Genomic DNA, 23,957 nt, shown 5'->3' with positions numbered 1-23,957 from the left:
TAAAATAAAAAGGAAAGAGACATGATTTTATTTTCAAAATGACAGATCAAAAATGGGGGAAAGAGTTGCAATCTCTTATAGTGTTTAACAGTAATCAATAATACAGATAACTGCATTATCTATCTACATAGATGATTACATATTTTATTTTGTTCCTGCTGGGGATATTACTTTCAGAAATCTAGTTAAATGTAATTTTTTTTTGTCAAATTACAGTATTTATATTATTTTTAAAAAATCAAATTAAAAGAAGCCAACATTTGTATCTACTGATTTAGGTACATTAGTATGTGTTTAAAACCTGTTTTCAACAGATTTATTCTCCTCCCCATTAAAAACAACAACAAAGCAAAGCAAAAACAATACCCAGATAATTAATAATCTTTATTGAACTTAAAATACTATTTATCAAAGTAAAGCATTTCAGATTTGATTTCTCTTTTAATAACCAATCATAATTAGATATACAGGAGAAATACGTAAATGCCATTATAATGAATATAAATATTCAAGTCCAAAAGGTGCTTTTTAAGAGGCAATTGGACTTTCTGTTTTTTCTTTGAAGATGTTTCACTTCTCATCCAAGAAACTGACTGGATGGTGAGGAATGGAATACATTTATACTCCCTTTCCTCCTAATAAATTTTATTTATTTTTAGCCTTTCTACATCTCATGTTGTAAGAATTTGCTTTCTAGGTTTCATACATAGTGTACATACAATAATCTTAAATATTCCTTCCTTCCTTCCTTCCTTCCTTCCTTCCTTCCTTCCTTCCTTCCTTCCTTCCTTCCTTTGACTTATAGGCACCCTTCTCCTTGAAGACTCAGGGCAGCCTACAATAATAAAAATAAATACAATGATTAGTTAATTGTATACATCTCCACCCTGTGTCCACTCAGTGAAGCAGTGGAAGTGATGTGCTGGTGTCTGGAGGCTGTTAGGGTCTGGATGGGTGCTAACAGGCTCAAGCTCAACCCCGACAAGATGGAGTGGCTGTGGATTCTGCCTCCCAAGGACACCTCCATACGTCCATCCATTACCCTAGGGGGGAGCTTTTGACCCCCTCAGAGAGGGTCTGCAACTTGGGCGTCCATCCATTACCCTGGGGGGGAAGCTTTTGACCCCCTCAGAGAGGGTCCACAACTTGGAACATCATCTGCTGGTTGTGGCAAAGGGGGCGTTTGCCCAGGTTCACCTGGTTCATCAGTTGCGGCCCTATCTGACAGGGAGTCTCTACTCGTGCTTGGGAGAGACCCAGAGAAGGCAAGCTAAATCACAAACTAAAATGCTTCTACACTAATGCACATAGCATGGGAAACAAAAAAGAAGAATTGGATTTAGAGAGTGGACATAAGGATTATAGTGGACATAAGGATTATAGTACTGAGCGGGGTTTTTGGATAGGCACGTTGTGTTGAGATTTAGAGAAGCCTATTGAAAACTCTGGAGAGGCGCAGGCGGAGGAGATGGCTGGGAGATAGCGTGTCACCACAGATTACTCCGCGGCGGAGATTTGGAATCCGATCTTCAAAAGAGCAAGAAACATGCAAAATACACAAAACACTTCACTCTTTAAAAAAAAAGAGGACTCTTTCTTCATTTCTCCTCTCCATCACAAACTACATTAGAGAACTAAAAACTTACGGAGAAAAGAACAAAAAATTCATGGAGGGGAAAAATAGTAGACAGAATAGGAAGTGACGTTTCATCCTTGGACATTTAACTTGTAGAGGAAGAATTCACAAACTGGAACTCTGAAAAACAATCCTTATCGGAAATATCGAAGAAGAAGTAATACTTCTTTCCCCTCTCCTGCTTCCTTTTTTCCCTTTCTTTTCCTTCTCTTTTTTGTAAAAATATATAGAATAAGAATAGAATTTATAGAATAGACTTTATAGAATAAGTTTATAATACTATTATAAAAATACTTGTATATACTAAGACTAGAAAATAGGCTGGAAACAGCTCAAATGACAACACAAAAAAAAGGAACAAAAAATGGCACTGGTAGAAAAAAACCCTGAACAAAATGAAAAACAATTAGAACATGTTGACCAAAAATGAAAAGACTCCCATAAGGAGTTGGAAAACTCGCTGATCCAACTGGAATTAGAGAGATCCTCATATTTTCTGAGGTTTCAAAATGTAATTGAAACAGAAAATGAAAATCTAGGGGAAATTATGACAACCATAGTGGCGGGGATCTTACAACTCAATCAAGAAGAAGTAGTTAATGAGATGGATGAAATTTTTAGAATTAATACAAACTACGCACGTAGACACCAATTACCGAGGGAAATCCATCTAAGATTCTCCAGAAAAAACAAAAGAGACAGAGTATATGCAGCCTCCAGAAAAAGAAAATTGACATACAAAGGCAGAGAACTAAATATCTCAAAACAAATTCCTAGAAGGGTAAGGGAGCGAAGAAGAGAATACAAGACTCTAGTCTCACTCTTGAACAAAAAAGAAATTACATTTAGGTGGATAACCCCGGAAGGAATGATGATAAATCTAGAAGGTAGAAGAATTAAAGTCGACAATCTCAAAAAGGCGCAAGAAATATATGAGCAAATAGCCGGTCTAGATTTAGAATCAGAAAGCGGAGACAGTTTAGAATCTAGTAAAGAAGATGAAATAGACACAGATAGACGAACAGAAAGAAGACAGGAAGAAATAAGATTAGAGGAGAGAGAAAGGGAGAAAGAGGAAAAAAAAGAAGGAACCAAGACTAGATCACAAACAGCAGCGGCAGCGAATAAATAAACAGCCAATAGCAACAAAACAAACAAACAGAACAGAACTATAAAGAAAAACATTTTTTCTCTCTTTTTTTAAAAAATTAAATGTTATCAGATAATAAATTAATCTCAATAAACATTAATGGCCTTAACAATAGTCACAAAAGAAGAAAGGTCTTTTCCAAACTTCTGAGCCAAAAAGCACAAATAATGTTTGCAAGAAGTGCACATTAAATCGGCACATAAAAAATATCTGGAATATTCCAAGCTGGGAAAACTTTATACATCATTAGATGAAAACTTAAAAAAAAGAGGGGTGGCCACCTTTGTGAAAAAAGAATTAAAGCCAAAAGAAATAAAAACAGATTCAAAAGGAAGATATATAATGACCGAAATTGAAATCAAAGGTGAGAAAGTACTAGTAGTTAATATTTATGCCTCAAACCAAAAATTGAAACAATTTTACAAAAAAATACACGAAATTCTACTTCAAATTAACCCTGGAAACATCTGTATAATAGGAGTCTACAATGGGATTGTGGACCCAAATATAGATCATAAGGCAGTAAATAAGAGTAAAATAAAAAGGGCCACTCTACCTATTACATTTAATAAAATGACAGAGGAACTAGATCTTACAGATATCTGGAGACTAACACACCCAAAAGAAAAACAATTCACTTTTTTCTCAGCACCACACAACTCCTTTTCTAGAATAGACATGGCATGGTTAAACAAAGGAATGTATAAAAAAAATAAAATCGGTTGAGAAAGAGCCAAACACATGGGCTGACCATAACCCATTAAAGATCATATGGCAGGGAGAAAAGAAAGAATACAGAAGATGGTCGCTAAACACAAATCTACTTCAAGATGGAAATTACATAGAGATGATTAATAAAGAAATAAAACTATTCCTAGTGGAAAATAAAAAACAACCTACTTCAACACAGATACTCTGGAATACTCTAAAATCATATACCAGAGAATTAACAATAGCATATACAGCCAAAAAACAAAAAGAGAAGGAGGAATATAACCACTATATAAATAAAATTACTAACTTAGAAAAGAACCTCCAACAAGACCCAACAAACAATGAGATTTTAAAACTTTGGAGGGAAGCCAAATACAAAATAAAGTCTATTGATCAGCAAGAATTAATTAGAAATATAAAACAAACAAAACAAAACTACTTTGAAACAGCCAATAAACCAGGCAGATGGCTCTCCCAAAAGATCAAAAAGCAAAAAGTGATAAACTGATTTACCAACTAGAAGACCAAAATGGAACAGTCTAACATACCGAACAACAGAAAAAAGAAATAATACAGGATTACTACAAAAATTTATATAAGGAAGAAGTAATAGAAACCCCGAAAATAACAAAATACATACTAGAGAACAATACACTACAAATAGATGATCTCAATAAACAAATGTTAAATGACAAAATAACCATACAAGAAATTCAATTAGCTCTGAAAAAACAAAAAAATAACAAATCCCCAAGCCCGGATGGCTTCCCAGGAGAATTTTATAAAAGGAACAAGGAAACATTTGAACCCATCCTATTGGAAATATACAATGAAATATTAGAACAGGCAAAAGTCCCAGATTCATGGAGAGAGTAATACATAACAATAATATTGAAAGAAGGATTAGATAAACAAAAAATACAGAATTATAGACCAATATCACTATTGAACGCAGACTATAAGATCTTCACGTCGATACTAGCAGAAAGAACAAAAAAAATTTAAAATAAAATTATTAACACGGATCAAAACGGTTTCTTACCATCTAGACAAATTTCAAATTATACAAGGACGGTACTGGACATCTTGGAGTATTGTGAAGCGCATCCAGGAGAGCAAGTAGCCCTTGCCTTCCTGGATGCGCAGAAAGCATTTGATAATGTCAGTTTGCAATACCTATCAGAATTAATTAGAGAATTAAAACTAGGCAATAAATTTGAAAATATCATTTGGACTATATATGCTCTCCAGTCGGCTAGGGCAATAATAAATAGTGATATGACAAATATAATTCCTATAGAAAAAGGAGTACGTCAGGGTTGCCCAATGTCTCCTCTTCTATTTATATTAACACAAGAATTATTATTAATTAATTAATTAATACGAAACAATAAAGAAATAAAAGGAATTAAAATAAAAGATGAAGAATATAAACTGCAGGCATATGCTGATGACATAGTCTTTTTCCTGGAAGAGCCTATAAATTCAGGCCTTGAGCTAATTAAAGAAATAGAAAGATTTGGTGAATTTTCAGGATTAAAAATTAATAAGCAAAAGACAATGCTCATGACAAAAAATATGACTTTAGGGCTGATCAAGAAACTGGAGGATGCTACAAATCTCAAAACCACAAAAAAGACTAAATATTTGGGACTAACAATACCCAACAAAACTATATCCCTTAAGAAGGACAACTACGAGAAACTAGCACATGAAACAAAAACATTTTTGGAAAAGTGGAAGGATTTACAATTATCAATGCTAGGCAGAATTGCGATAATAAAGATGAATATTCCCCCAAAATTTCTTTATCTTTTACAAACTTCCCCTATCAATATAGAACAAAATTTTTAGGGAGATAAATAAAAATTTCTCAAGATTCATTTGGCAAAATAAAAAACCCAGAATCAAATTCTCATATCACCAAGACAATAAAAGTAGAGGAGGCCTTGGACTCCCAGATTTAAAATTATATTATAATGCTGCTAGTTTAGTATGGATAAAAGAATGGATCAATCTTTCCAACAAAATAATATTGGTACTGGAAGGCCATGACCTACAGACACGCTGGCATGCCCATCTCTGGAAAGATGAAAGGAAAATACAAACGACCTTTAATAAACACCAGATCAGAAAATCCCTAATAAAAACCTGGTACGAAATCAAAAAGAAACATTACACCAAAATTCCCAGATGGTTATCCACCATGGAAGCTATTATTTATCCAAATTTGATAGACCCAACCATGACCCTAAACTATGCAGATATTTTACACCCAAACAGGGATTTAACCCTGCTGTTCTGTTCGGGTCGTATGTGACCCGAAGCCAAGTTTGAGTCCCTGTAAAACATTTTCCCTGCATATCTGAAACTTGAAATTTCATGAGTTTTCATCATTTCAGGGGTTCTCTCTATGAGAATTTTTTTGGGAGGGTGGGGGGCTTAGTTTTTGCTGGGCAAAAAAACTTCCTAATGTTATGTTCGGGTCACATACGACCCGGACCGAAAACTCTTCATTTGAAGTGCTTATGTTTGGTCAATTTGAAAACTTTTTTCACTTGGAAAGTAGTCTGAACATTTCTGCACACAATGATATGAAAATTGAAATGAAAAAATTAATCCTTATTGGTTTATTTTGCACATAAATGTGCCTCCCCCCCGTTTTTGTGAATTGTTTTCAATTTATGGATAGTTTTGCTTGCAAAATCCATTCTATTTTACTGGAGTTGGTGTGGGATTGGTAGCTTGAACATTTCTGAATATAAGAAAAATATAAAGGAACTGAAAAAAATGATTCTTACTGTTTTTTTAACATCAGAAATAAGCCCCCCCCCTCGGCTGCTTGCAATCATTTTCACTTTTTATTTTTTTATGCTCCAAATCCGAAATATTCTTTAAAATCTTAGGCATTCATTTACTCAATTTAACAATGCTGATCATCAAAAAATATTTTTGGGGTGGTGGCTAATTGTTTTCTGGGCAAAAAAAAAATCATAACTTCGAATCTGTTTCTGTTCGTATATGACCGGACCAAAAATATTTTTTTAGGTACTTGAATTTGATCTTTTTGAAAACTTTTTCAACTGGAAAACTAGTTTGAACATTTATGAACATAATGATATGAAAATTGAACTGGAAAAATTGAGACTTATATTTTTATTTTGATCAAAAAGCCCCTCCCCCCATCCTTTCTGAATTTCGTGTCAATTTCTATTTTTTAAGGCTACAAATCCCTAAGGAATTTTCCCCCAAAAGGTTTGATATACTAAATTGAACATTTCTGAATATAAGAAAAATATAAATGAACTGAAAAAAATGGTTCTTATTGGTTTATTTTTGCCACAAAAGGGACACCCCCCCGGCCTTGCTGTGTGCCATTATTGTCACTGTTTATACATATTTGTCTAGAAATATTTGGAATATCCTTTTGAAAATCAACCACATTGTAGCCAGATAACTAATTTTATGAAAGAAATCCATTTTACTAAAAAAAAGTATGTAAGTTTGAAATTAACAGCATAATTTTTATATAAATTGAAATAACTTTATATGCAAAATAAACCAATATGCATCAATTTTTCCACTTCAATTTTCATATCATTATGTTCAGAAATGTTCAAGCTACAAATCCCACACCAACTTTAGTAAAATAGAATGGATTTTGCAAGCAAAACTATCCATAAATTGAAAAAACTTTCACAAAAACGGGGGGGAGGCACATTTATGTGCAAAATAAACCAATAAGGATTAATTTTTTCAGTTCAATTTTCATTCCATTGTGTGCAGAAATGTTCAAACATGTTTCCAGGTGAAAAAAGCTTTCAAAAAGACGAAATGTAAGTACCTAAAATGATCAATTTGCAGTCCGGGTCAAATAGACCCGGGAACATAATATTAGGCAGTTTTTTCGAATAGAACACAAGGGTTAAAAACTAGACAAGAATTAGAATTACAAAATTACAAGATTGAATAGTGGACCTATGCACAAATAAAATCCAGATACAACAAAGATAGACAAGCACCTGACATTGAAACTTCCACCAAAATCCTAGATAAAATTTTGATAGGACACGAGAACAGACAGATCACTAAAATTTACCAACTACTCCTTGAACAAGAAAGAATAAAAGACATAGTCAAAAACCCCATGACAGCCTGGGTGAAAAATGTCCAACATGATATACAGTGATCCCTCGATTATCGCGAGGGTTACGTTCCAAGACCTCTCGCGATAATCGATTTTCCGTGGTATAGTGGTGCGGAAGTAAAAACACCATCTGCGCATGCGCGCCCTTTTTTTCAATGGCCACGCATGCGCAGATGGTGGAGCCGGTGGCTGGGGAGGTGGATTCGCCGCCCCCACCAGCCCGATCTCCCTCCGGTGGGTGGGGAGGTGGATTCGCCGCCCCCACCAGCCCTTCCTGCTCGTTTGTATTGCAGCAAAGGAGGCGAAGCAACGCTCCAAGCTCGCCTGCTGCCGCCGCCGCTACACCTCTGCCGCCTCAGCCACCCCCTGTGCTCTGCAGGGACCTCGCATGCCACGATCTCCCTCTCTCGCCCTCCCCGCGCTTCTCCTCGGCGGCGGCCAAGCGGCAGGCTTAATGGGAGACCAAAGGCGAAAAAAGAAAAGAAAAAAAAATCCCCAAAAGAGGCAGGCACAAAGCGGGGGCACAAGGGGAGCTGCCCGGCAGAGGTTGCTTTTTTTCTTCTCGTGGGCAAGTGGAGGGGGGGAGAGAGAAGGAAAGAAAGAGATGAGAGAGGGAGGAAGAGAGTGTGAGAGAGGAAGAAAGAGATAGAGAAATGATAGAAAAAAGGGGAGAAAAAAAGAGAAATGAGAAAATGATTGAAGCAGAGAATGACAGGAAAGAAAGAGAAAGAGACAGAGAAGTGACTCTTGGTGATGACGTATGACGTCATCGGGTGGGAAAAACCGTGGTATAGCAAAAAAACCGTGGAGTATTTCTTAATTAATATTTTCTGAAAAACCATGGTGTAACGTTTCGCGAAGATCGAGATCGCGAAAATCGAGGGATCACTGTACACCTAGCGGACTGGGAGAGAACATGGAACACAATATCCAAAATCACATTGTCAGCAGCATACAAGGAAAATTTCTATAAACTTTTTTACAGATGGTATCTGCCCCCATTGGGGCTAGCAAAGATTTACCCGACTTTACAAGACACCTGCTGGAAATGTAAAAAACAAAAAGGTTCCTTTTTTCACATGTGGTGGTCTTGTCCCAAAATTCAAAAAATATGGAAAACAATTCACAGATGGCTCATAGAAATCACTGAGGAGATAGAATACACTCCAGAAGGTATGCTTCTAGGAATCTGGAAAAGACACTATTGTAAGCAAACACTTTTTCTTATGACTCACATAAATACTGCAACTAGAATGTTGCTAGCGCAAATGTGGAAAAATGAACAGACCCCATCGGAGAGTTTAATTATTGACAAAATATATAGATATGTAGAGATGGATGAAATTACAAACTCAATTAAGGGAATTAAAAGTAAAGAATTAAAATGAACATGGTACAAATGGCACAAATGGATTTTAAAGAAAAACTAAAAATGTAACAATGTACAGTATCAGTATATATAGAAAGAATAGCAAATACCTTGTAATATTAATAGAAACAAAGTACAAGCATTTTCTGTCTTTTCTTCTATGCTAAAAATGTATTCTACTTATGGTATTTATATCGAAATGTGTACAATTTTATAGAAGAGATAGGGAAATGAATGATATATACAAAAGGTAATTGAAATGAAATGGAATAAGATCTGTAAAACCGAAACGAAACGTGATAATTTTTTAAAAAAACAATAAAGAAACTTTTTTTAAAAAAGAGAAAAGAATTGGATATCCTAACACAAGAAAATAAATAGGATGTTATAGGTATCACTGAAACTTGGTGGGATGAGACACATGATTTGAATACAAAGCTTAGAGGTTACAACTTACTTATAAGAAACAGACTTAGCAAAAGGGGAGGTGGTGTAGCATTGCACGTTAGTGAAGCATATACCTCCTCAGAGATTCAGGTTTCAGAAAAAGCTCTGTAGAAACTGTCTGGGTAAGAATACAAGGTGAGAAAAACAGAAAGGACACCATCATTCAAACTCAACCCTGACAAGACGGAGTGGCTGTGGGTTTTGCCTCCCAAGGACAATTCCATCTGTCTGTCCACTACCCTGGGGAGGGAGTATTGACCCCCTCAGAGGGGTTTAGGACATTTTGCCTCCGCCAGTTGGACGAAGCTCTTTCTTCCGCAGCAGCTAATCGGCCACTGCCTTCTCTCCTTCGCCCAAAGGCCCCTAGCTCTTCGCCCCAGCCCTTTCGCCACAAAAATCCAAATTCAGCCACAGCCTTTTGGCCACATGGGACACTTCACCACCATCCAATCAGAACTGTTGTTACAAAATGCTACTTTTGGAAGGAAAGAATGGGACAGTTTGCTCTTTCATACACAAACACACACGCTGAATGATAGAGATGGAAGGGACTTCGGTCGCCATCTAGTCTGACCTGACCCACCTTCTCATTCAGGAGACTTACAGAATGATAGAGAGGGAAGGGAACTCAGTGGCCATCTAGTCTGACCCACCTTCTCATTCAGGAGATTTACAGAATGATAGAGAGGGAAGGGACCTTGGTGGCCATCTAGTCTGACCCCCCTTCTCATTCAGGAGACTTACAGAATGATAGAGAGGGAAGGGACCTCGGTGGCCATCTAGTCTGACTCCCCTTCTCATTCAGGAGACTTACAGAATGATAGAGAGGGAAGGGACCTCGGTGGCCATCTAGTCTGACCCCCCTTCTCATTCAGGAGATTTACAGAATGATAGAATTTACTGTTGGGTTGAAAGCAATTCTTTGTTAAGTAGTTGGTTTGTTTATTCTTTTTGTTAGAGTATTATTAGCTCCTACCAGCTCCTAGCACCATCTGGGTGTTTGCAAAGTCAGAGCTTCCTTTCTTCAGGGCTTTGAGATGCAGATTGAGATGGGCTGGGGGGAGGGGAGTAGGGGGGGGAAGGAAGAACCTTTCCTCTTTAAAATTTCTTGAAACTTCTTGAAAAACTTCTTGAGGTTAATTAAGTTTCTGAGCTTATGGTTTGAATTTAAGCTTTGAATGAAACTGAATAAAGGTGGGCCATCTGGGGAAAAGAAGCTTACGCAGTGCGATGGGCACTTTTAACCTGGAGGCATTTCTTAGAAGGAAGTAAAATCCCTTTTAAGTCTGGACTGATCACAAAAATTTAAAACCTCTACGGACCCCAAGGAAATTATCCCCAAAACAAGTACGGTGGCCTCAGTACTTCAAATGATTTGATTTTACTCTCAAATTTCTCCCTGATGACTGAGGGGGACTTTTTGTCAGATGCACTATCTAGAAAGCTGCTGATATTGCGAGGTCAGAGGTAATCAAACCCATAGTATGAAACAATCAACTGGCTACAGTAATCAGCATGTCCGAAGGAAAGCAAGAAACATTGACCAGGACATCACCCATGTTTTCAAACAAGCATTATCAACCATGATTTTTGAACCACAAATCCAGCTGCCAGATGAAAAAGGGCTTAGCTTGGGTGGGAGAGAAGCTTATGTGCCTGCTAGTCAAAGACTACACTTAATAGAAAGGTGCCATGACTCCAAATTAGCTGGACACTTTAGGTTTGTGAAAACTTTATACCCAATAAGAAGACAAGTTTGGTAGCTGTCACTAAAAAAGGACATAGAAAGCTATGTAGTGAGTTGCCCCATTTGTGCTGCAGTGAAAAGACATCAAGGGAAAACCACAGAACTCTTACAGAAAGTAGTCAAGTTGTCAGCACTCTGGAAAGAAATTGCTATGAATTTTGCGAGTACAAGTGCACTTGAGTGCCTTCCGTCCCCTGTCCTATTACTCTTCTATATCTCCTATACCTTTCTTCTATTCCTATATCTCTTCTTCTATTCTTTCATTGATATGCTCTATTACTATATCTTCTTTTCTATTCTTTCTTAGATATATTTTACTAAATAAAATTTAGGTTGTAAATTGTTGTGAGTGCTTCTTGCCCACCTCAGGTCATGTCTGATTCTGAAGAGGATGAGCCAGGGCGCTCTGGGTACCCTGGGTCAGGGGGTTTGCCAGAGGAAGCAGAGAGTGAGAGTGAGGCAGAAAGTGATTGGGGAAAGCCTGAGGGGGTTGATGTGACATTGGGAGATTGGTCTCTGTCAGACAGTGGGGAAGACATGTTAGTAGAAAACAATTGGATAAATCCTCGCTATACAAAAATGGTCAGAAGGCGAGAGAAGATCCAGAGTAAAAGATATTAATTCACAGCCTTATCTCTTTGAGGTGTGATGTCACTTCCAGGCAATATAAAAGAATGTGGTTGTGGGAAATGGGGCATGGAACCCAATGTACCCTCTAATTTTTTTTCGGTGTGGGCGGAAAAGTATAGTGTCTGAGCGACAGTCCCTTTGGGACTGGGCGGCACAGAATAAATAAATAAATAAATAAATAAATAAATAAATAAGAAAAAAAATCCCTTCTTTTTTATTAAAAGAAATTAATAATTTAAAAAAACCAAAATCCATTACTATTAAAACTAAATCAACCAGCAAAACCAAAAACATAACTATTAATAAAAACAGGTGAGGGCTGGGTTTTTTTTCTCTGTTATTATTTAAGTGCTTTTACCATATGCTTTAAATCAAGAGTCACTTCTCTCTCTGTTTCTCTCTCTTTCCTGTCATTCTCTGCCTCAATCATTTTCTCATTTCTATTTTCTCCCCTTTTTTCTATCATTTCTCTCTCTCTCTTCCTTCCACTCTTCTCTCTCTCTCTTGCTTTCTCTGTCTCTCTCTCTCTTGCTTTCTTCCTCTCTCTCACTCTCTTCCTTCCTCTCTCATCTCTCTCTCTCTTTCTCTCTCTTTCTCTCTCTCTCCCCCTCTTGCTCTCTCTCTTTTTCTCACTTTCTCTCTTGTTTTCTTTCTCTCTCTCTTGCTTTCTCTCTCTCTCACTCTTTCTCTCTCGTTTTCTTTCTAACACTCTTTCTCTCTCTTGTTCTCTTTCTCACACTCTTTCTCTTGTTCTCTCTCTCTTGCCATCTCTTTCTCTCCCCCTTTCTTTCTCTCTCTCTCTCTCACTTTATATCTTGTCTGTTACTCTCACTCACTCTCGTTCTCTCTCCGTTCTTCTCAGCGGAGGCTGGCGAAGGTGATATTCAATGTCGGGGGGGCGCAGGCAGTTGCGCATGCTCCTTATCTCCATACCAGCCCACTCGGAACATTCAAAATAAGAAAAGCCTTCGCCAGCGAAGGTTTTTCTTATTTTGAATGTTCCGAGTGGGCTGGTATGGAGATAGGGAGCGCGCGCAACTGCGCGCGCGCCCCCGACATTGAATATCACCTTCGCCGGCCTCCGCTGAGAGAACGCCTGCCCCGCCTCTCCTGCAACCCCCTTGCTGGGAGCTCGGGACGAAAGTGCTCTCGGCAAAGGTGAGATGGGCAGGGTGTGCATTCCGGGTGTGGGAGGAGTCGCGCCCAAAGGCAGGAGGTGGCGGAGGAGCAGAGGGGGCAGATCGGGCAGGCGGGGGGCAGTGCTGAAAGGCCGAGGGGGCTGGAGGCACCGTGGGGAGGCAGGGACGGCCGCAGCTCCCTTCCCTTCTGCTGCCGGCGCCTCCCCGCCCCCCCCGCGGGCTGGCAGGGGGATGGGGAGCGCGCGGCCGTGAAAAAGGGTGCATGGGGGGTATTTTGGGGGGGGGGCGCGCGCGCAGCTTTCAGGAAACAGTGATGGAACCTCAACGTTATTCTATGGAAGAGACAAGAAACTGGCAATGTGCTTGAAAAGAAGTTTTAAAATAATTATTTCTGCCTCAAAAAGACAAACTGTGCTGGATGTTTTGCTAGGAAAAGTTTTCAGTGAACTAATGCATACGTCTTGACTAAATGAATGGGTTTTATCTAAGGAATGTAGATAAAGACTGAGTTTGGTGCGCTTCCCGGACCCAGATCGAAGCTGGCTCTAAATGAGATAGAATTGGCTCCTATGCTACTTTTAACCCTGCGTTTGCATTTATGTATTTTGCTTGAGTTTGAATAAAGAAGTGATTTTTGGAGAGATTGGAATTTATCACAACCCCGCGAAACAGAACAGTAACTGATCTGTTTTCAAAATAAGTACATTTTATACCTTGCCAAAAGATCCCAATTGCTAAAGGTTTGGTTAAATTATTCCTAATACAGTGATCCCCCGGTTATTGCGTTCCCGACCATTGCGAACAGGCTAATTTGCGATTTTTCAACCCGGAAGTCAAAACACCATCTGCGCATGCGCGCCCTTTTTTTCTATGGCCACGCATGCGTAGATGGCGCCGGGCAGATCAGCTGCTGGGTGGCTTCCCTGGGTCTTCCCCCTCTTGCTGGCGGGAGGGCGAGAAGCCCCCCCCAGCACCCGCTCGCCCGCCGTTCGCCGCTCGCCCACCCTTCGCCCGGCCACCCGCCGTTCGCTCGCTGCTCGCCCGGCCACCCGGGTTCGTTTGGCTTGAGGGCTCAGTTGGGAAGGCGCGCGGGTGTTTTAAAACATCGCCGCCGACATGGGGGGCTCGCTAGCACCCCCCCAAACCCTGGTTGGGGGTTCGGGGGGGGTGCTAGCGAGCCCCCCATGTCGGCGGCGACGTTTTAAAACACCCGCGCGCCTTCCCAACTGAGCCCTCAAGCCAAGCGCAGAAGTTCGCCTTTGGCGCTTGGCTTGAGGGCTCAGTTGGGAAGGCGCGCGGGTGTTTTAAAACGTCGCCGCCGACATGGGGGGCTCGCTAGCACCCCCCCAAACCCGGGTTGGGGGTTCGGGGGGGTGCTAGCGAGCCCCCCATGTCGGCGGCGACGTTTTAAAACACCCGCGCGCCTTCCCAACTGAGCCCTCAAGCCAAGCGCAGAATTTCGCCTTTGGCGCTTGGCTTGAGGGCTCAGTTGGGAAGGCGCGCGGGTGTTTTAAAACATCGCTGCCGACATGGGGGGCTCGCTAGCACCCCCCAAACCCGGGTTGGGGGTTCGGGGGGGTGCTAGCGAGCCCCCCATGTCGGCAGCGACGTTTTAAAACACCCGCGCGCCTTCCCAACTGAGCCCTCAAGCCAAGCGCAGAAGTTCGCCTTTGGCGCTTGGCTTGAGGGCTCAGTTGGGAAGGCGCGCGGGTGTTTTAAAACGTCGCCGCCGACATGGGGGGCTCGCTAGCAGCCCCCCAAACCCGGGTTGGGGATTCAGGGGGGTGCTAGCGAGCCCCCCATGTCGGCGGCGACGTTTTAAAACACCCGCGCGCCTTCCCAACTGAGCCCTCAAGCCAAGTGCAGAAGTTCGCCTTTGGCGCTTGGCTTGAGGGCTCAGTTGGGAAGGCGCGCGGGTGTTTTAAAACGTCGCCGCCGACATGGGGGGCTCGCTAGCACGCCCCCAAACCTGGGTTGGGGGTTCGGGGGGGTGCTAGCGAGCCCCCCATGTCGGCGGCGACGTTTTAAAACACCCGCGCGGCTTTCCAATGAGTCCCGAAGACAAACGCGGAAGTTTGACGTTTGTCTTCGGGACTCATTGGAAAGCCGTGCGGCTGTTTTAAAACGTCGCCGCCAGCATGGGCGGCTTCCTAGCAGCCTCCCAAACCCGGGTTGGGGGTCCGGGGGGTGCTGGCAAGCCCCCCATGCCGGCGACGACGTTTTAAAACACCCGCGCCGCCCCCAATCTTCGGCTCCTCGCTAGCACTGCGGAAGTTAAAAACACCATCTGCACATGCGCAGATGGTGTTTTTACTTCCGCAGCGCTACTTCGCGAAAACCCGCTCGTTGCAGGGGGTCCTGGAACGGAACCCTCGCAATGATCGGGGGATCACTGTACACATTTATCATCTTCATGGAGCTCCCAAAGAATCATCTCTGACAGGGGAATTCAATTCACCTCCAACTTTTGGAAGGAATTTTTGGGCTTACTTGGTACCACTCAAGGATTAAGATCCTCCCACCATGTGGCTACCAATGGAAATTGTAAGAGGACAAACTCAGTTTTGGAACAATATTTAAGATGTTTTATTAATCTTCAACAGAATAACTGAACTTCTACCTTTTGCTGAGGTCACATTCTATAATCCTGTACACTCAAGTACTGGTTTTACCCCTTTTTAGAGTAGCTACAGGTCACAATTTCAGCCCCTGCCCTAATTGCCCATAAAGGAAATTACTATTCCTTCGCTTAAGGAGTGGATAGCTACTTTACAAAACACATGGTCAGTAGTCAGACTAGCTTTAAAGGAAGTTAGAAAGGCTTTTAAAATTCAAGCTTACCAGAAATGAATGGAACCCAAATCTTTCCACGTTGAGGAAAATTCCTGAAATCATTACAGCCATGCAAAAAATCAGGTTCAAATTTCATTGGACCTTTCCTTATCATTAGGGTCATCAATCCAGTAGCAGTTGAATTACTCCTTCCAAAAATGCTTAGACAAGTCCACCCAGTGTTTCACATTAGTTTACTCAAGCGAGAGGTAACCTCGCCACTCAGACCACCTGTATCTGCAAAACCTGTTCCAATCATGATAGAAGGAGAACAACTCTTTGAAATCAAGAAAATTCTTGACTCCACAGAGAAAAACCCCAATACAGTACTTAGTTGCTTGGAAACATTTGCCCTCATTCCAAAATGATGGGATGCTAAACAATGTTGTGGCTAAACAACATGTCAGGGTTCCCAACATACTGAGTTCACTCACAATGTCCTAATAAACTTTGTTAATACAATATAATGGATTTTGTTTATATCTTTTTACAGGTGGACCCTTTTTTCCCAAGGGGACAACATGTCAGAATCCCAAAAGAATGACTCTGACATTCAGTCGAGAGAAGATGCGTCTTGGGTTTGATTTATTGCCTATATCAACAGATGTTTTTACAACCTATATCTTGGTGCCAAGCATCTTGAGATCTCTTCCTCTTGGGAGATGGTTTAGGGGGGAGTGTTGTGGTTGGCTTCAGGCCAGCTCCTATGGCTGCTGATTTTGACTCAGAAGAATGGGAGCCATCTGATCACAGAAGACCCGTCTGGCTGGAGGAGGAATCAGACAGTGAACCAGAAGGAGACAGGAATGATGACGGGGGACATCGATGACATCTTGATATAATGAAGACCTCAACAACATCTTGATATACTCCCCCTCGTGGTCCAGCCACCTGAAGCATTTACGCCGTATCTTGCAGGGCTTGCACGAATAACACCTCTATGACAAGCTGGAGAAGTGCCAGTTCTTCCAAACGACCATTGAGTTCCTGGGGCACATCATTTCTCCAGAGGGTGTTGCCATGGATCTGGGCAAGGTGGCAGCTCTAAAAACCTGGCAACTTCCACGCGGGTGAAGGACATGCAGAGACGATTGGGCTTTGCTAATTATTATCACACATTTATCCCAGTCTTTGTCACCCTGACCACACCCCTCACCCAGCTCCTGCAGAAAAAAGTGCCGTTCCAGTGGGGTGAGGCCGAGCAGCAGGCATTCATGGCCTTCAAGGAAGCCTTCATGCGGGAACCACTCTTACAGCACCCAGACTCGCACCGGCTGTTGGTGATGGAAACTGACATCTCGGATGTCGCCGTCGGTGATGTGCTCCTCCATGCCCATCCAGACAGCGGTCCGTTGTTCCTGTGCACCTACTTCTCCCGTAAACTCACGCCCTTCAAGAGAAACTACACCATCTAGGAGAAGGAGTTGTTGGCTGTCAAGTCTGCCATCAAGACGTGGAGGCACCATCTCGAAGGAGCCCAGCATCAGGTGGGAGCCTGGACGGATCACTGGAACCTGGAGTTCCTGTAAACGTCCCGAAAGTTGAACCAATGGCAAATCTGATGGTTATTTTTCTTTGCACGGTTCAATGTTTGGATCCAGTACACGCCGAACTACCAGAACCCTCAAGCGAATGGCCTGTCTCGGAAGCAGGATTTCCTCCACCCCAAGGAACCGATTCCTTGGCAGACCATTCTGCCCATGGAGTCCATGGCTGTTACACATGACCCCGTAGACATGCGTCAGCAGATTCACGAGGTACAGCAACGGGATGGTTTTGTGGCCCAGTAGACGCAAGAAATCAGCCCCAACTCTCCCTGGACATTCTTGAATAGTCTGCCCCGGTACCGTGGGCAGCTGTATGTTCTGGCGGGCCCATACCGTGGCCTGATCATGTCCCAATGCCATGACAGTCACTTTGGACTGTTCAAGACCTTTGAGCTGGTTTTGCAGACGTTTTGATGGTCTTGGCTTTGCGAAGATGTGCAATCGTATGTAAATACCTGTGTGCGTTGCCGCCTAGCCAAGTCTGCCATGGGAGATCTGCTGAGTTTGCTTCAACTTTTGCCGATGCCCGAGAGGCCCTGGGGGGCTGTTTCAATGGACTTTATGACCCACATGCCCTTGTCCTTGGGATTCACCACAGTGATGCTGGTGATGGACATGTTGACAAAAATGGCGCACTTCATCCCCTCCTGATGAGTGCCCATGGTTCAAGTCACCACCCAGCTGTTTATTCAGCATGTTTTCCAGCTCCATGGCCTTCTGGACAGGGTGGTGTCTGACAGGGGGACCCAATTCACGGCACGGTTCTGGAAGGAACTCAGGTTGGCCTTGGAGGTGCAGATTTGCCTGGCATTCACGCAGCACCCCCAGACTGATAGTGGCACAGAGACGGTCATCGGCATTATCGAGCAGTATCTGTGGTGCTTTGTGTCAGACCGGCAGTCCGAGTGGTCGCGATATCTCCCAGTGGCCAAGTTCGCTTTCAGCAACTCACAGAACATGTTGATGCAGACCACCCCATTTCATGCCAACTACGGATACACCCCATTTTTTCCTGCTGACACTCCTGGATTCCTCAATCCAGGCTGCAGAGAAGTTCCTGTCAGAGCTCCAGTCGGTGCATGAGATGGCCAAGAGGTATCTCAACAAAGCCAAGGAGGACTACAAAAGGTATGCCGACTGCTCCCATTGTGACATTGGCTGTTGGAGACCGGGCGTGGCTCTCCACTCGTCTGAGCTGCCACACCAGAAGATGGATCTGTGCTTCATGGGTTTCTTCCCAATCAAGCACATCATTAACCCTGTGGCCTACCATTTGACCTTGCCTGCCTCCCTGAGGAGCCACCCGGTGTTTCATCATTCCCTTTTGGTTCCCTTTAGTCCCGACTGCCGGCTTCGCCCTGTTCTTCCAGCCCTGCCTGCACCTTGTGTTCGGGACCATTTGCCCAATGCCCCAATTCATAATGGGTGGGTGATTGTTTTCAGTACTTGGTTCAATGGACCGAAGGGGCTCCTGATAATTGTACTTGGGTGGATGCCCCCTTGGTGGATGCTCCTGCTTTCATCCGTGCTTTCCATCTCCGGTTCCTGAACAAGCCCCGTCTTCTGCGCAGGATCTGGGGGGGGGGGGCTTCCGGGGGGGAAGGTGCTGTGGTTGGCTTCAGGCCAGCTCCTATGGCTGCTGATTTTGACTCAGAAGAGTGGGATCCATCTAATCACAGAAGGAATCAGACAGTGAACCAGAAGGAGACAGGAATGAGGATGGGGTTGGAGAGACAGAGAGGGAAATGGAGACTCAGATCTCCAGACAGGGTTTCCTCTGAATCAGAGGGGAAGGACATAATGAACAATCCTATTCTCAATGTTCAGGTTAGGAGAATGATGGAACGCCAAGAGCAGCTGCACCAAAGGAGAAACAGATTCTAGGTCACAGGTGTTAAGAATGTCACAGCCTTGAAAAGGGGGAGTTTTGCAGATGACAATGTGGGAGTTTATCTGTTCAGTTCTTGAGTGACTTTGATGAATTGTGGTTTCGTGGATATCTTTGGACATTTTGACATTTGAACCATGAGTTTTGGCTGACATAAACTCTGACCTGCTGGACTCTTAAACTAACATTGCTCTGAAACTCCTTCTGAATATAAAGAACACCTCTTTGCTTTATTTTTACAAGCCTCTCTCTCTCTCTCTCTCTCTCTCTCTCTCTCTCTCTCTCTCTCTCTGTGTGTGTGTGTTTGATTAATTATTTCGTTTCTGGGTGGCCTGGGGCCAGGCAGAACAGGGAGGAGCAATATAGAATATCTCATGGGAACAGAAGGTGCTCAGGGAAACATATGTTTATTTAGTTCCCAAAGAAACCCTTTTCACACTTGTGCATTCTGGCTATTGCTTTAACTCTACCTGCTTTGCCTAAGGATGTTGGTTTGAATGGAATGCTTTCACATCTGCTTAATAAAGGATCCATTTGACTATCTGGCTCAGGCGTCCTTGCTTTCTTAAGTTAGACAGGGAGGCAATCCTTATAGATACAGAGCTTCAGGCAGGCAAGCTGCAGAGCAGAGATTGGACAGGGCAGGATAAGCAAGTGGTGACTCGGGTACTAGTTGAGGGGCTTCATCAGCCAGCCGTCAATACCAGTTTGGTGAATCACCGGCACCTGTTGCTACCGGTATGCATGAAGTGCTCCAAACCAGTAGAATTTCACCCCTAATATTTACTCAAGTGATGCCAGTGCAATTTTATATCTGTATTTGGATTTAAATTTGATTGAAATCACTGGAAATTTAGTCTATATACATGTACAAAGTGTGGTTGCAATAATTAGTAATATTAGTTTTCAAATAGATTATTTGGGAAGTCTAATAATTTTAGTCCAATACATTTTCAGATTATCAGGGTGTGAAAAGCTGCCATAGATTACAACATATCTTGCAAATCAATAAGAGCCATAATACATAATAAGCCTGGTCAACATTCATTCATCAAAGAGGAGGAGTTTAATATACGAACTGCCTTCTTTTGTAGAAATACTATTGATAAAAAAGCACTGATATATTAAATTCATGAAATGTATACAATGTTGGTGATTATTAAGTAACATAAAATGTTATTTTAGATACATTGAAGCAAAAAAAGAAACTGAACTTCTAAGAGTAAATTTATTAAAGTGAAATTAATTATGAGGACTAGAGAAGAATTTCAAGCTAATGATTGTTACTCTTTCCTGTCAAATATATTAAAAAGGACAAATGCCAGTGCTATAGGGACAGTGAAAATGTGAATATTTGGATAAAAGTCAAGAAAAGTTCAAATGTATATGTAATTCTTCTATTTTTTAGAATAATATCACTATATTAGACAAAGACATTTAATATAAAAATGTACATGGACCTCAACATTTTGCTTAGGCCTAGTTTATAAACAGTTTTAATTAGGTTTGAACCTGCTCAATATGATTTCATACCAAATTGAAAGTATGATTAAAGAATCTGAAGCTTAGTGTACTCAGTTATAACTCAAAAATTCCAGAATGGGTGTTTGGCTTTTTTACTTTTTAAATTTTGATGAAATTTTCTTGTTTGTATATCAATTTACAGTCTCCAGAGTCTTTGGAGAGGGGCGGCATACAAATCTAATTAATAATAATAACAATAATAATAATAATAATAATAATAATAATAATAATAATAATAAAATGAAAGTTTGAGGTAAATAGATGTAATTGCTGATTTTGTATCTTTAATTTTAGAAATAAAATATTAAGGAGAATACATAAAATATACTTGGTTTGAAACACCATTGGTTCCCACAATAGCCAGCAATGTGCAGAAAACATTTTCCCCCTACTCTATCAGAAAATAAGGATTCAGTTTTGAATTCCAGCAAAACTGGACCTGCTATATTTTTAAATAAACACCATATAGGAAAACATTAACTCTGGAGAAAACAATATACAGTACTTATAAAATTCTGTGTCTGAATGAGACATAGACAAAGTGAAATGTGTATAAAAATAAAGATTTATGAAACATGATCTGCAGAACTTAAACACATAATTTTGAAAGTATTAAGGGATTTTAGAAAGACTTCCTAATTGTAAAAACCTATGAAAAATAGGACTTATTTTAGTTGGATGCATAACGATAAATAAAAGATAATATGTTGGCTATATTTTTAAAATGTGAACTGTAAGACTATAATGTTAGTCCACATCCTTTGAATCCTTTAATATTTGTTATCCTGAAGAGAATAACGAAGAATAAACTAAATTCTGAAGGCTCACCGCCCTAAATGAAATCTGTACAATAAAACATGGAAAATGAAGGAGTAAAATATATCTGAAATCTATTTAAAAATATAAATCTATTTTTGAATCATTTATGTGAAAAAATAATCTATATATACATTGCTCAAAAAAATAAAGGGAACACTTTAAACAACACAATATAACTCCAAGTAAATCAAATTTCTGTGAAACCAAACTGTCCACTTAGGAAGCAACACTGATTGACAATCAATTTCACATGCTGTTGTGCACATTCAACTTTGTACAGAATAAAGTATTCAATGAGAATATTTCATTCATTCGGATCTAGGATGTGTTATTTGATTGTTCCCTTTATTTTTTTGAGCAGCATACATACTATCTACACAAACCTTCAGGATCAAGGAGTTTCTCAATTCCCAGGTGTTGTTTAGCTATATTGAATGCATGATCTAATCGCTGCACAGCGGACTGTTGATAAACCACATCATCCCAATTGAAGAGATCTGGCCTGGTGAAAAGAAGAAAGCACAATGTTACTTTTAAAATTACACACACACACATATCTCTGTATGTCTGTGTGTGCATATACATACACAGAGACAGACACAGACAAACACACATATACATACATAGTTTGAATCCCAAATGTTAAGACAACTACAGATAGCCAGAGTGACATCTTCTACAGACAATATTTTGTAAAAAAAATTATCTAATAAAAGTAAAATATCAAACAAAAGCACAAATGATATCCATTAAATATTTGAGGTTTAAACAATTTAAAGGTAGGAAGAAATCCCATTTTAGAGAAACAATGTGGAATTTTAGACTGTTAATTGTATTAATCTGTGACTATATTTTCACTAAGAACAATCCATTTGAATTTTCAAGGCTATGAAGTCAAGTATAAAACCAACTTTAAATCTTTCCCATGGTTTCAGAATAATTAAAATAGGAAATAATTCCCTCCCCAAATGTTACAAGGCAGACATACTATAGCAGCATAAATACTGTCAACTTCAAAACCAACCTGGCGGGGGCTATTTTCTTGTTCCTCAGTTGCCTCACAGTGGAGAGAAGGAGGGGAGGAGGATAGAATGCTTTGCTGGACACAATACAGAGTTTTCTCATGGACAGCAAAATAATTTCTACAGGTGATGGATAAGGTTGGGGAGGAGTGCCTGGACAACCTGCCAATTAACCTAATTGGGCAATTAGGTTAATTGGCAGGTTGTAGAAAAGTACCTTCTGTAAAAATACTAGAAAATTTTAACAGTTTTAAATATGTATAATTTATTTATTTATTGGATTTGTGTCCTGTATTCTGCCCCTCTCCGTGGACTTGGGGCGGCTCACAACGTATCAACAATAAAACAGTGTACAAAATACAATTGGATCCAATTAATATAAATAGTTAGTTTAAGACATTATAAAAAGCTAAATATCAAAAGTCATTCATTCAAATACAAACCAAGAATACTAAGCATTCAGTGGCCAGAGGCTGGGGTCAAAAGGACCCTGAAGGACTTCTAGCGAAAAGCCTCTGCAAAGCTCAGCTAAGAAATCAAGAACAAAAACCTTCAGATCCTTGCAATCACGCACAGGCTCAAACTTCAGCTATCCTGGACAGAGGGTAAGTGGGGACTATAGAAGAGATTGTGCAGGATGGGAGAGAATGTTCGAGTTAATTAAGCTAGCCGAAACTACTGTGGGGAGGGAGAGGATTTTTTGTGCGGCAAAAGGAAGCCGCTAGCCGGGAAATGAAGCAAGGAGTCACTACCTTTGATCTCCTCCCCGACGCCCAGCTGATGCCTCCCAGCAGCCACCGACAACCGGGAAATAGCCTCCACCAACCTGGAATTTTCCCCGGTACTCCCCAAAGCCAAAGACAGTCAACCTTTTTGACTGTCCTATTAAATCTTTATACAGTGGTACCTCAAGATACGAACCCCTCATCTTACGAACAACTCGTGATACGAACCCGGGGTTCAGAAAAATTTTGCCTCTTCTTACGAACTTTTTTCGAGTTACGAACCGGTGTTCGGGAGGCTGCTGGTAAGCCTCCCGGCTGTTTTAAAAGGTGACAGCCGGGCGGCGGGGCTTCCCAGCAGCCTCCCGAACGCCGGTTCGTAACTCAAAAAAAGTTCGTAAGAAGAGGCAAAATTTTTCTGAACCCCGGATTCAGTTCGGGAGGCTGCTGGGAAGCCACCCAGCCCGGCTGCGACCTTTTAAAACAGCCGCGCGGCTTCCCAGCAGTCTCCGAACGCCGAAGTTCGGGTTTGGCGTTCGGCTTCGGGAAGCTGCTGGGAAGCCGCTCGGCTGTTTTAAAAGATCGCAGCCGGGCTGGGGGGCTTCCCAGCAACCTCCCGAACCC

General features: G+C 41.3%; 1 protein-coding gene across 1 annotated transcript in view; it reads right to left on the bottom strand.

Annotated features, from left to right (window-relative positions):
- LOC139167142 (dystrophin-like) overlaps nucleotides 1-23,957 on the bottom strand; it is a 1,540,372-nt gene that overhangs the window by 1,442,081 nt on the left and 74,334 nt on the right. The window contains exon 4 of the mRNA XM_070751563.1: nucleotides 21,973-22,091. Coding sequence (XP_070607664.1) covers nucleotides 21,973-22,091 — 119 coding nt within the window. The remainder of the gene's footprint in view (nucleotides 1-21,972; nucleotides 22,092-23,957) is intronic.

Source organism: Erythrolamprus reginae, chromosome 4, assembly GCF_031021105.1.
Source record: "Erythrolamprus reginae isolate rEryReg1 chromosome 4, rEryReg1.hap1, whole genome shotgun sequence".
NCBI classification, from domain to species: Eukaryota; Metazoa; Chordata; class Lepidosauria; order Squamata; family Dipsadidae; genus Erythrolamprus; species Erythrolamprus reginae.
The sequence above is the reverse complement of the archived record's forward strand: the minus strand, read 5'-3'. Positions and strand labels throughout refer to the sequence as shown.